The 13937-nt window shown below is 42.1% G+C and overlaps 1 protein-coding gene across 1 annotated transcript; it reads right to left on the bottom strand.

Moving 5' to 3' along the window:
* Nucleotides 1–3792: 3792 nt before the first annotated feature.
* rnf122 (ring finger protein 122) lies at nucleotides 3793–13770 on the bottom strand. Its single transcript, XM_071894896.1, has 6 exons — nucleotides 13727–13770; nucleotides 9448–9604; nucleotides 4870–4915; nucleotides 4739–4780; nucleotides 4450–4532; nucleotides 3793–3952 (listed from the first exon to the last, which is right to left on the bottom strand). Exons 1-6 carry the CDS (start codon nucleotides 13749–13751, stop codon nucleotides 3838–3840), a joined length of 468 nt encoding a protein of 155 aa, XP_071750997.1. The 5' UTR covers nucleotides 13752–13770; the 3' UTR covers nucleotides 3793–3837.
* Between the last annotated feature and the right edge of the window lie 167 nt (nucleotides 13771–13937).

Here is a 13937-nt window from a genome sequence, read left to right as displayed (position 1 = left end):
ATAAAAACGTCAGGCTCTTTTGGACCTTGCAGTGAAATGCTTACACAGCATCCATAATTTTGAAAGCCTGAGCATTATGCTTATGTTTGCAATATTTCACAGCACTTGTGGCTGACATAAAAGCCTTTCATCTGTTTGAAATGTTTGCAAAGCTTTGATCATGGCGTTAGCTCAGTTGACTAACCTTACAAGCTGTAAATCTACTCTACATGGTGAAACTGCTTGCAGTGTGCAAAGACACAAAAATGCCTCTCATGAAGCAACTGACAAACATCACACCAACACACATTTTACACTCAGTGACACTCAAAGTAAGGAAAGAAAAAAAGATTCAATTCTACTCACCAACTGCTGTTGATTTCGCAGCCAAGATGAACCAGCGTCCATCAATCCTCTGAATTTCACCCTAAACTGTCACTCTCTCTCTCTTCGTCACTTTCTTTTTTGCTTATAAAGAGAGAACGTCTTGACAGTGTTTGCAGTCTTTTGTCCGTCTTGTCGTAAAGATGTGTGTATGTTATCAGAGAGAAGTTTATACATCCAGAAGACATACAGCGCATATAATGTTCAGCTCTCTCTCCCTCTCCTTCTCTCTCTCATCTACAAACTTGAGGGCTGAAATGGCCTTCAACAGTGAGCTGAACTGAGTCCTACAGAAGTCTGAGTACCTCCTCTATCTCATCCTCTCCTCTCAGTCTCCACCCTTTCACAGTGCCTCCCTCTCTCCCTCTCTCTCTCTCTCTCTCTCTCCCTCTCTCTCATTTTCTATGAGAGCCAGTGTTCACTTCACTCCCATCCCTATGAGATCTCAGACCATCTGCCTTAATCTTGAATTCCCTTTCAGGTCCTCAGAGGCTCTGCTTGCCCTTAAGTCTAATTAGAAGGCAATGTGAGTAAGGAATGCCCTTCAGACTCTCGATGCTCTGCCACCTGCAATCTGCTGTAGAGAAATAGCTAGGTACCAGTTGGGTTCCACCAATAGGAAGGGGACTTGCACATTTAATGGGCCACAGTGCAGATGGTCCCTGTTTTTATTTGCTCTGACTCCTGAACTCAATGGATCTCGAAGCTCTCTACTTTGTCCTCCTTGTCATCGATTAAAAAAAAGTTGTTTTTTCTAAAAGGAGACACAAATTCAACCCACTATATGAATGTCTGTCAGAATAAAAGGTAATAGGTAGGCTATTTAATAATTTGTTGTTGTAATGTTTCAGAATATCTACTGTATATTTAAAAGCTTTTGTAGTGTAATCACACAGTGACAAGGTATAAGATTGTGTTCAAATACCATTTGTTGAAGGCTGCAAGGAAAGAGTGAAACCTGTTCTCTCTCTTACCGCAGTACTTAATTTTTCTCAAGGTGTGTCCAAATCCAACAGCCTGCCTGGCATACTTAGTCAGTGTCAGCTGACCGAGTGATGTACTGTTATAGCAACAAAATCACACAGCAAACCTGTCAATGTTAATTTAACTCAGAGAGTGTAAAAATCAACTCGATGCCAGTGTTTATATCAGTTCACATCCATCAGAGTTAATTTAACACTTTTGAACAGCCGCCTCGGAGCCACAAACAACTCTCCAAACAACATTGGCTCAACTCAAAATAATTGAAAAACCAACACTTTTTGCTGAGTGGCTGTGTAACATTTTGTGAGACATTTTGTTTCTGAATAATTACACTGTAGAACCAGAAAACAGTGGTGTTACCTGCAGTATTACCAAACATTTTCATAGATAGGGTTGTTTGAATGAGGAAGCTCAGCAGCAGTGCAGTGCAAGTTCAGAGATTGCACCACTGAATGAAATCTCAGATGTAAGTACAGTATTTTACCTGATGATGGCGCCAGATATGCATCACTATCAGGAAACAAATAGAGAAGCTGAGCAAAACAGACAACTGGATTTATTATTGATTCAAGTTAAAGGTATTTACATCCATTGAATTACAAAATGTGGAATGTGGCCAGAATCTGAGAAAACATTTCTCTTGCTTATATATTGCAATTGTAACAGGTTAGATAAATCTTTCCTTTCTTGGCACACTGTCTCATGTGAAGTCAACAGCCTCACCTGTCATTCTGACTTTTACTGTAATTACAGTACAGGTGCCTATCTGGATCATGTGCTTTGTGCGATTTGTGCTCAAGTTAGGCAGTGTTTGCTTAAGGTGTCTGAATTGTTGTAAATCACAAAAACCTACAATCAAGGAATGTAAAACAGAATCACCAGCAGTAATGCCACAAAATGCTGTGTATAAAAGTGGAATTTAGTTGCTCCCCAGATAAATTAACACAACAACATTGAAATTCTATGCTACTACTTCCCTTATCTTCAGATGAAGAAGCCTCTCTGATACTTCATAGACTCTATAAAAGATTTACCACACCTGAAAGCAGGAGACCTGCTGCGGTGCCTCCAAACCTTGGTCTAAAATTTTATGAGAACAGAGGCATGGCAACTGGTTTTGAAAACACTTGTGAATTCAGAGTGCAATACATACAAAATCTTCAACACATTTCAACCAAGAACAAAACTGTTGTAGTGAGGGGCAGGGGCACGAGTTGTAAATTCCTGCCATCTATGTTACAACAATAAAACCAAAACATGTCTGAACAATAGCACATCCCAGCGGCAAATCCAACCAGAACATGTAGAACATACAGAATATTAGAGGTGGGCACCAATATGGATTTTCCATATCAATATCAGCTGCACTTTTCCAATGCAAACTCAATAATACTGGTTTGTGAGAAAGACTAGTTTCATGAAAACAGCAGTTTACTTGCTACACTTGGACCATAGCAAGAGGCAAACAGTGCTTTATCCAGACAATATTAATCATTCCTGCTGATTATGTGAATCCCTCTTTAACTTCAACCAGTATCACTTTAATTTACTGTAATCTCATGCCACCAGAGAATAAAACAAGTTTGTCCAAAGCTATCTGTGCTCTTCCTACAGTAAGTCCCTCTCCTCTAATAATCAAGTAATAAACCTAAGCTGATGAGCACCATTTGTTTCCAAGTTAGCCTTTTGTCTTAACTAAATTTTAGCTAGCTTAAAACATTTTGGTCCATCCTAGTTGGACCCTTTCCCCTCCTCTCTAAACTGAGACAGTTTGTTGTATTGTTAGCAGTGTAACTAGGTATCCCAGTTTCTCTCAACGCCTCCTTGTGCTGCTGCCAGTTCTGTTGGCAAGGTCACTGAGCAGAAACTATCAATTTGTGTGTTGCATTGTCTCAAAACTTCCTGCTGCAAATAGTATGAAAGAGGCATAACCTCTTTATCTTAGTATCCATTTTCCATTTCAAGCCAATATCAATATATCATATCGATGCCCACCACTATATAACACACACATGCTCAGAGGGGATCACTGTGTCTTGCCTCCAACCCAAGGCTCTCATCCTTCCACACTCACTTGTCCACATCCATGTGAAACATGAGACTGTCGCTCCTCTCCTTCACCTCAGTAGGGCCATCAACCTCGCTGGAGGCAATTAGAGAGAGGGATAAAGATGTGAGGGGACGGGCGCAGAGGAGAGGAGAGGAGAGGGGATGTTGAAAGAAGAGTGGTAGAGTGATGTGTGGGTGGCTGAAGATAATCTCTGAGACACCACAAGGTGTCGTGTCGCCATCTCAGGGATGGTTGCTAGGCAACAGCATCCCTCAGAGTCTTCCTCCGGGTGATAACTAGGTTACCCCAACTCACTATCATCTGTTGGTGTTTCGCTGCATTTTCACAACAAAACAGTGTCCTCTTCCTGTCGGTTGCTAAGTTATACCAGCCGGCTCGGCCTGGCGGCATCCCACCCGGGCTGGCAGGGGGTTGCTAGGTTACACCAGTTCGTCCAGTAGAGTCCCTATGCTGTGATGCTGTTCAGGAGGGCCGGCGATGGGTTTGTTGCACATGGGGCAGACGCAGCGCACCTCCAGCCACTTTACCAAACACCTGCATGGAAAAACACAGAGAAAGAGGTAAGCAAGGGGAGAAATGAGTTGTCCCAAGAAGAGATTAAGGCCAAACTGGTTCCCAGCCGCCTATTCAGGCACCCAACAACATCACATTACCACCCATCCACCCCACCAACCCCCCTGCCGATGGGAAAATGCTCTTCATGTTCAGGATGCTTTGGAGCAACGAAGCCCTGGTATCAGATCAGCACCCTTAATTTTAGACACTTAATAATACGCAGGTAAAGACAATGAATGAATGAATGAATGAATGAATCTCAGCACTATGGTCTTTTTCCATTGGCTTTTTGTTGAATGAGAAAGATTCTAGCGCCAAGCTGCCTTCAGGAAACTCAAGCTAAAAGTCGATGTGACTTGTCATCAGTAAACTTATAACACGATCGGAGATTACCATTTTCATTTTAACAAGCCCAAGGCTGGTGCAAAGTGGTAACAAGAGTGAAGAATGACTCCACTGTGTTCTCCTGTACTCACTTCCTGTGGAAGGCATGTTGGCATGGCAACACTCCCAGCTCGTCTTTCACTTTGAAGTCTTCCAGGCAGACAGCACACGTCTGCTGTGTGAGTGACAGACAGGACAGAGGGAGAGAGACAGAGGGAGAGGGACAGAGATGACATGAGAGACGAAATCGTGATACATTATTCTTGGCTTTGTTTCACATCATAGCAGTACGATTTATTTTAAGAGCTTTGTGCTTGCTTACTATGATATAATAACATGTACATAAATCAATACAAATGCATATGTACATCCTCTTCTTACCCCATGAAGATTCAACTTTTTTGGATCTCCTTTTAAAACTACCTGCAAGAAGAACACAAAATATGTTTGAGTAAGATTCTTGATCAACGTGAGATCTGAAGGTATCTGTTAAATATTCGGCTCAGGCTTACCTCTCTGTATCCAAACCGCTCGCTCTGTGCTTGGTGTCGTAGTTTACTGTGGATAAACAAACAAACAACATCAATAAGCAACTTAATTTACAATCTACATAGCTTCCAATCGTTGTTTTTTTTACTGAAAACACACTGATATAAAGAGATATGTGTATATTTTCTAAACTGAGTTTAACAGCAGGTCATTTGACTCACACTGAAACTTAATACTGTGTGGTTAAATTATAGAACTGACTGTGTGACTGGCTGTGTAATTGCCGGGTATGCTTTGATAATGAACTATCTTTTCAAACAGCTACAATGGCCACACATGCATGGACAAACGCAGTTGCAAGCACACACACATTATTAACACACACTCATATACGCAAGGAAGTAGTCATGTAACTACACGCAAATACACACACACAGACACACATACACTCAGTCGAGCACACACACACACATGCACACGCACACACACACACACACACACACACACACACACAGCTAATGAGTATGTTGCCTCTTTGAATCCCTGCACCACCCCCAACACCAACAATGGATAGGAGATCTTTATCGCCTTGCTAGTCGTGTCTGTTCAGGCAGTTATTTTTGGCCTCCTGTTATGGCTGTTTTCACACAACTAAACATAGGCTCAAATGTCTGTCACTGGCTGCTGGTTTGGCCCAAAACAAAATGCAAGGAGAGAATCTGAGATGAAAGCTGCACCTTATTTCTGATCCCCATGAAAATAATATCTCAGTACGAGTCAGTGCTTAAAAGTGGGAAATGACAGTTTTCGTTGTTTTTGCTTCTTGGTTTATTGTTTACGCTGATTGCCGCTAACAATCTTCCATGTAGAACAATGTGAGGATACACGCTTTACATGCATTGAGGTTTCCCATGCCTAGAGAATGATGTGAAGTGTGTGAAAGGGGACATGGTGGAGATTTCAGATATTTCGGTTCAGCTATTGTACCGTGATTGCTACAACAAATCCTAACAGAGCTACTAATATCTAGTTCCTATTGTATGAGCTGACAATGCTGTTCAACAGGTGTGAATGACTGTACACAGGCGCGCAAAAAGCTATTTATCAAGGTCTATTGGGAAATCCAATTCAGCACCCTCAACCAAATCAATGCTTGTCCTTGCAAAACACATTTTAACAGACTTTACTTTACTACACAAGGATAATAGTATTTATTGTGTTACAATCAAGTTCAGCAGCTGCATCTTACAAACCTACAACAGCCCAGTTGATTTTTTGTTACTACATAAAAACAAAATCCACATCCAAAACAAATCCCGATCAAACACGTTGAGATGGCAATAAAGTATTGAACTTGAACTTGATCTTACATAGAGTATATTTATATATCTTAGTTATAATATTTCACAATATTATGTCACTGTCATGTCTTCTGAATCTGGCATTAAATGAGTGTGTGGGTGTGTGTGTGTGTGTGTGTGTCAAATTTGGGAAAACAAAGTCAAGATTTTTCTTTAGAATGAAGTTTAATCTTTCTACGGCTTTGCTGCATCCTTTCAGAGGACGGCTTGCAGGATTAATTTCTTGAATGAAATCTCTATAATCATCACTCAATGTGAAGACATATTGAGAAACAGACTCTTCATTTCTTCTCTCATCATATTGTCATTTTCAGTCACAAAGCAAAATATCTCGGTGATCGTCCTTCATTTCTGTAATCTGTCGCAAAGTTACCTGTCAGTAGTTTCAACAATCACAATTTTTAATCTTTTTCAAACTGTGGCCATCATTCCAGCTACAGAGTCGACTTTTTCAAACCCGCTCTCTCTGTACTGAGAGAGAACCTTTTTCAGAGATTCGATCAGCATAATAGATGTCTCTCCAGATATTTCCACTGACTCTGTTGCTATGTTTACATACTGTATGTTAAAAGCTGATTGCCAGCTTACCCTTTTCACTTCTATAGTATTTTGGAGTTGACTGTCAATGATTTTTCCCAATCACTAACTAGACTCCAGTTTTCCAGGCAAGGTCAGCATCTATACGACCATTCCCAGTTTCATGGTGCTGCAGAGCATTTGAAAGAGACTGCTGATGACTATTCTACATGATGGGGATGCTTTTGTGTGTTTTTATTGCGTCCTGTCTTATTTTGTCTTGTTTTGTGCTTGTATGTCTCTCTATTGTTGCACAGCATTGAATTCCTCGTGTGGGATAATAAAGTTTATCTATCTATCTGATTATTATATTGTCTATAAGCAATTGTTACATGCAACATTTGCATGCAAAGCAAGGCACCTTGTTTGTTGTATTTGAGCACATTAACCAGTCATGTTCAACTCACTGGATAATAAGCCACATTATAAACTTTAGAAATCGCCTGTTGCTTTTTCCTCTTCTGGGACAAGGACCCAGGCCTCTCAAGGATCCTCCAGATGAAATGAGTCAGTTAATTTGGTGGGGGAAGGCCGGTCTGATGGCTCAGAGGGATCAGGAATGTCTCTGCTCTCATCATCCTCTGTACTGTCCTTAGTGGGGAAACCATCCTCAGCCTCCCCCTGCTCCTCTAGTCTCTTACTGCTGCTCTGCTACACCTCACATTCAATAAAGACCCAGGATAGGCTTACTTATAGCTATGAATGGTGTGATGGTAGATTGTGGTAAAATTCAAAATATGTTTTTTTTGGTCTGTGCTGTTGGCACCCCTATGATTTTGCAGCCCCACACATCGCATGCACTGCATACCCCCAGTTTGTTCCAATGTTAGCTCAGTAACTGTCTGAATGTGAAGCAGGGCATTGCTGAAAGGATGATGCTTCCTCGGCGAACCTTCAAGCTTTTTTAAAGAACTCGATGCTTTATATGTTTAATGGAGGGAACTTCATGTGGACAAATAACATACAAAGGCAGACTGAGATTTCCAATCCAAGCATCTTGCTGCAATGTTATAATCGAACATCACCAAATCCCAGCCTGTCTGAGGTGGATAATAGGAAACCTGCCCCCGACAGAGAATGGCATTCATCACTCAGCATTCGTTTGATGAATCACCCGGTCTATAAATGAATTCACGATCACACTCCTACCCAAGACTACCTTCGCCACTCTAATGGGGCTAAAGGAAGTGACTCATTGCTTATGATTCATATGCAAGTGCTTTTAGAGAAACAGGAAGGATCCAGGCTTTTCTGACACTGTTGATGGTTATGGTCAATTTAGCAATAAGTCCAGGTCAAAAAAATCAAGATTACACAGTTGTGCCTGACACCACTAACCACAGAAACTGGATATTGATCAATCACGACTATTTAAAAGCTAGACATGCTGCTTTGTCCCTATTAGATGCTATTTGACCGTATTTGATATTTTGATTATTTGATATTGATATTGATTTTGTTATTTCATAAATAATAATAAATGAAATGTAAAAATATCTTGTTCGGTGAGAGAGAGAAAGCCGACTTGGCTGCCTGTCTTCCTGCCTTATAAGGCTGTGCTACACAAGGCAGCTTTTCAGGCAATACTGAAGTTACTGAAGGATTGCCTCAGCAATGTACACTGACAACAGGGGAATTCCCCACTGTCAGGTGAAATTTTCTTTTTTGCTTTGTGTCTCACTTTATTTCCCATTACTAGAAATGTTGACCACATAATACTGGCCAAAAATTCTCCCAAGTATCCCAGTTTCAAAAGTTTTTTTTTAAAATGTGTCAACTGTAAAATCAGCAAGAAGTTGATTAGGTTGATGGCACTAATCTATGTAGCTTGTTACCAAAGCCGGAATCTAATTTCAGCTAACCTTAAAGAAGAAATGAGCTAAATAAGAGGCATAGACACAAAATTGAGCAAAAACTATACTGCATACCAGCTGCATACCAGCTACCACTATTAGTGGCACGCAATTGTTTTCTTTTTTTCTTTCTTCCTTCTTCTCCATTTCAATTTGTGCTTTGTTATTCTCAGAGAGCATGCTGACCTACCCTCCTACCAATAACAAGCAACATTTCCTCAATTGTTTTCTAGGTAGATAACACAAGTAATTTGGACAGTAATTCCAAAACATATCCCACGCACAGAAAATAGTGCACCAAGCTATCAAATGGCAGGTAATTTGCCAAATGCAGAGACTCAGTCTGCCACTTAAAGCTCATGTTTGCATTTTTTAGGCCTTTTGGAGATGCTAAAATAATCAAATGTGGAACCCACCATACTTGAGTGCAGGTGTTGAAGTTTCCTTATGTAGGTTGTATAGAAGTTCATGTGTTGATGGCTTTGTGTATTCCCACTGCATGCTATTTAGTAGGCCGTGTCTATTCAGAGCTTTTCGATAGAGTTCCTCTGCAGTTTCCCTCAGCTGAGCCCGCTGCCCTCGCTACAGTGGCGTCTGTCCTCACGCATTGTGGCAGGCTGCTTCCTGTTGCCTCATATCCTGTCCTTCGGACACAAACGTCCCTTCAGCTCATCGGGGAGTTCGCTGTCAACAGCAGGAGAGGTCACCCTCTTCCTCTTTTTTTCCTCCCTCTTGCCCTCCCTCACTGTCTTTCTCACCTACACACACACACACACAATCTCCCCACAATGGAGGTTCCTGTTCCTCTCACCTGATGAAGTAACAGCAGAAGATGAGGCTGAGGATGAAGACGAAGATGCCCGTGCCGAAGATGACCATGTAGATGTTGAGGGGCAGGTCGTGGAAGGTGATGGGCGGCATGGTGCACGACTTGTTGGAGTAGACCAGTCCCAGACCACAGAAGCACCCTGCAGCAGGACAGAGGGGGTATTTAGATACACTTACTGTAAGCACACGCTAGAGGATACGAGAACATGGCCGAGAGATAAGAGGCATGCTAGAAAGGACACAAAAGAGAAGGCCTGACACACACTCCATCCACAGAAACCTCTCTCACACACAATTGAACGCACATTCACATGCGCACTTTTCGCAGAATACACTGTTCCACTCACGGGCAGCTGAGGGTCAGACCTGCAGCTGTGTCCGCCTCTAATGGAAGCCAAACATTGGAGCTTCATACACACACACACACACACACACACAGATGCACAGATTGAGAGAAAGAGGTAGATAAAGACAGTGTGTGTGCACTTTTGTGTGAGTGAGAGAGAGAGAAATGGAGATGAAGAGAGTCCTTTCAATACTGTACTCTCAGTCTATCCATTCCTTTCTTAAAATATGCATACTTCTTAACACATCTAATCTACAAACACTAAGTCTAGCAAAGATCTTGTTTTATCCTACTCCCACCCGAAGGCTCAGTGTCTGACAATGTAGTTAAACATATAAAAACACAGTATTGCTGTATCTAAGCAACTGTGTTGTAATTCATGTCAAGCCATAGCCTCATTTCTAAGTCTGATAACAGGTCTTTCTCATGTAAACCCATTAATGTGGATGGAGGAGATAGAAACACTACAGATGAAAGGTTAATGAGTTTGCTGAACCGGTCGTTCTTTTGTGGTATAAAAAAAAAACGTGTTTGATAAAAGGAGAGAGAGAGACGTAGATTCGATCTGGCGTAGATTAAGAGGCCAACTGTTTTTAATGTCTATTTCATCACAATGAGAAAGAACCTCAGCAGAGGCGGAATATGTCGTGTCAAGATGCAGAGTAACAATAAAACAGGATGAATATTTTAAAATCTGACATTGTATATGTGCTAATAATCTGAACCACATATTTTCTTTCTTGTACGCTACACATGCAGCAACATTATGTTTCTTCATTTCTTGAATGCTCGAGTGCATTTTGGAGATCTTGGCACGTGCTCCAATCCAAACAGATGGTATTCCCATCCAAAGTCACTCCTTTGTCTCGTCCACCTTGCTTTGACACTGAACTCCCTTTGTGTGTTTGTTTTATCATGAAGTAGATTATCTGTGTTGCATCGCTATCTGCCAGTGAGCAGTCAAGGTCAGAGGTAGAGAGGTGGGGGAGGGGGGAGAACAAATGTGGCATGACATTCGACAGGCTGTGTTTACTGTGTGTGTGTGTGTGCATTAAGTGCATTACTTATGTGTGTGGTGGGGTATGTGTATATGTTTGCATTAGGAATAAGCAGATAGAGAGAGAGAGAGGGGAGAGAGAGAGAGAGAGAGCATTGTCTTGTCTTGTTTTGTGCTTGTTGTGTGTAATGGGGGAGTCAGTGTCTGCATGTGAGTGGAAGCTTTGTTAGAGCTGGGTCATGTTAATCCAGTGAGTGACAGTGAATTGGAGCTAAAGAAGGACCTGAATTCATCTGTCTGCCGATATGAAACTTTTCAATCCGTGTGTCCATGGAGGGCCGAGAGTACGCAGGTTTTCATTTCGATCAAACAGCTGATTTCACTCATTAGTACACCTTCAACCAGAAAGGAGGAACTGATCAGTGAAATCATCTATTCCACATGGTGCCCATCCCTGTTCTAGGACCTAATATTACTATGAAATTGCTCTGTACAGACCTTTAAAGCTATTTAATTGTAATGGGAACTTGTTCCATGGGGCATATTTCTCATTGATCCCAGTATTTCTAATAACTCGCACAGCAAAAGTAATATGTTGACATTTCTATTTGACATTTCTCCCACCTCAGAGTGGAACCTGTAATATGAGAGGATCAATATTTCCCGGCTCTTGGCTCCATTCTCTCTGAATGAGAGGCGATGCTCCATCTACTGAAGCGCATCAGGTTCAAGTTCCACCGCTAAATTACTTCACTCCCTGAGAGACAATCAATGCCAGAGACAGTGGTTTTGGCTAATCCCTCAGTCAACACTGTCAACATGAAGGTATAAATTCAACACAGATTAGCCGGCCCATGCACACACACATACACACACACACACACACACACACACACGTATGTAGACGAGCGTGCATGTACTCACACAGACGTCGAAAAATGACAGACATTAATAAACCAATGGCCTCATCTGGCAAACCCGATTTTCTCCATTACTTTTTAATTCGCCAATTTACCTCAAAAAATCAAATCATTAGATCATCAGGACGGAGAGACACACGGTCTGTGTGTGTGTGTGTGTGCCTGTGTCATGCTCATGTCTGCATATCACTTCACAGCTGATGGCGCACATCACCTGTGAAGCCGCTGCAGACTCAGACTCAAATGTGGGTCATCTGTACGAAAGCTTTTGTGTGTGTTTATCTGTGTGCCTGCCTGTACGTCTGTGCGTATGGATGGGTGCTCACGTCTCCCTCCATCTTTGTATGCATAGACAGCAGACAGCTATACGTGGTGCGTCGCTATGGGGCGGAGCCCTGCATGACCACTGACCTATATTGGCGCACTCAGGAGGCCCGTTGCCATGGCGCCAAGAGTAGCAGATGCAGCGAAAGGGCACGCTAGTCAAAGTTCTCATTTTAGGACACAGGACCCGAGTCTCTCATTATGAGTTTCGGCCGTCAGGCAGACTCTCCTGTTGTCACTCAATAAGTGGGAAAGTCCCTCGGTGATTTGACAGAGCTGTAAAACACCTTGACTTATGGCTGCTTGTCTGACAGCTCCTATGAGACGTCTGGTGGGGGTTTTGTCCTATATAAGCAGTGTTCACACAAAGCTACTGCTGCTGCTGCTGCTGCTGCTCGCACTACAGGCAGAACTTCCCATCAAATATTCAACAGTTCACATGAGGGAAACACTCAACTCTGCTGCTGGTTTTCAAGAAGAAGAAGAAAAAAACATAGGAGGCTGGGCTCAAAACTCCATCACACGCATGAAGGCGCTAGAAGTGTCATGCATAAACACTGGAACAAACACACACTGTCTTCATCGCAGATACTGACACATACAGCACATACTGAGGCCAAGGCTGGCTGATATTGCATTCATAGTTTGAGCAGAATGTCATTCTTTGATACTGTGTCTGCGTGTGCGTCTTGAGTGTGCATGTGTGTGTGTGTGTGTGTGTGTGTGTGTGTGTGTGTGTGTGTGTGTGTGTGCAGGACTATTTCCCCTATGAATAGCAGGGGAGTTGAGCAGCACAAAGGGAGTAATTGTTCTTGTCTGAACACCACCAACAGTCCACTGAGGAGGACCGTGGCTGCTGCACTCAAATGGGCAAAGTCAGAGGAAAGAGCACCAATCCATCATCTCCCCCATGCAGGTTTCACCCTGACAATGAAGGACTGACACACCGCTTTACTCGAATGAAGGGATTCATTTTGTAAACCATAACTGATGCAGCTCCACACACGAACAGTTCAACAGGGCAGCAGTTCAGACAAAGCAGTCCTTCACACTTTTTCCTTTGGAGATATTGGTCAAGTCAGCCTTGACCAATATCTCTGAAGTGCAAGTGAGAAACTCAACATGAACTGGATTAGCCAGTGAAGGCAAATGCTTTGTGGAGCAGAGACTGGGTAGCCTTGTATGACACTGAATGAGGTGTGAATGAGTGAATGTATAGAATCAATCAGTCTACCAATCAATAAGTAGACTGATAGACTGACAGACTAACACGATCAACACAGCGTTTATCTTAATGCATTGTTGAGACCCGAATTTTATAAGGATACTGAACAAAAATCACAACAAAACTAAATACCCTTAGAAAATATTATTGGAATAACACGATAAGAAGGCTAAGTAGGCTACAACACGACCACTTGAAACTCACTATTGAGTACAACAGACAGCACCATAAGTCCTTATAGGAATATTAGATTTTTCTTTAGGGCGAGCTGCGACAAATAAGCTATTTATTGTCTTTATTCACAGTGGAAATATCTCAGTTTAGAAACGACAGAAGTGATGAACTAATTAGGAATTGGATGAATTCGATCGCTGCTTCAGTTATCACAATACTGAAATAATGTTGCACATATTAGAGGCCTATATAGCTCACAATAAAATGACTGCTTACCGTTACACCACTGAAACGGGTGCATCAATGCACCGGAGGGAGTCCTTGACGGGATCCGATTCGTGTTTATCAACAAGCCGCCGCCGCCGCCAGTGCAGATGGATGACCACAATAAACTACAGAGCAGACCCAATGACGTTGGCTGAAGGAGACAATAGCGCAACAGCCTATTAAAAGGCCGTAAAAAGCGAAAAAAAGGAACCTTATCGAA

The sequence above is a fragment of the Centroberyx gerrardi genome, chromosome 8, assembly GCF_048128805.1.
Source record: "Centroberyx gerrardi isolate f3 chromosome 8, fCenGer3.hap1.cur.20231027, whole genome shotgun sequence".
NCBI lineage: Eukaryota > Metazoa > Chordata > Actinopteri > Beryciformes > Berycidae > Centroberyx > Centroberyx gerrardi.
This window is presented reverse-complemented; position numbering and strand designations above follow the sequence as displayed.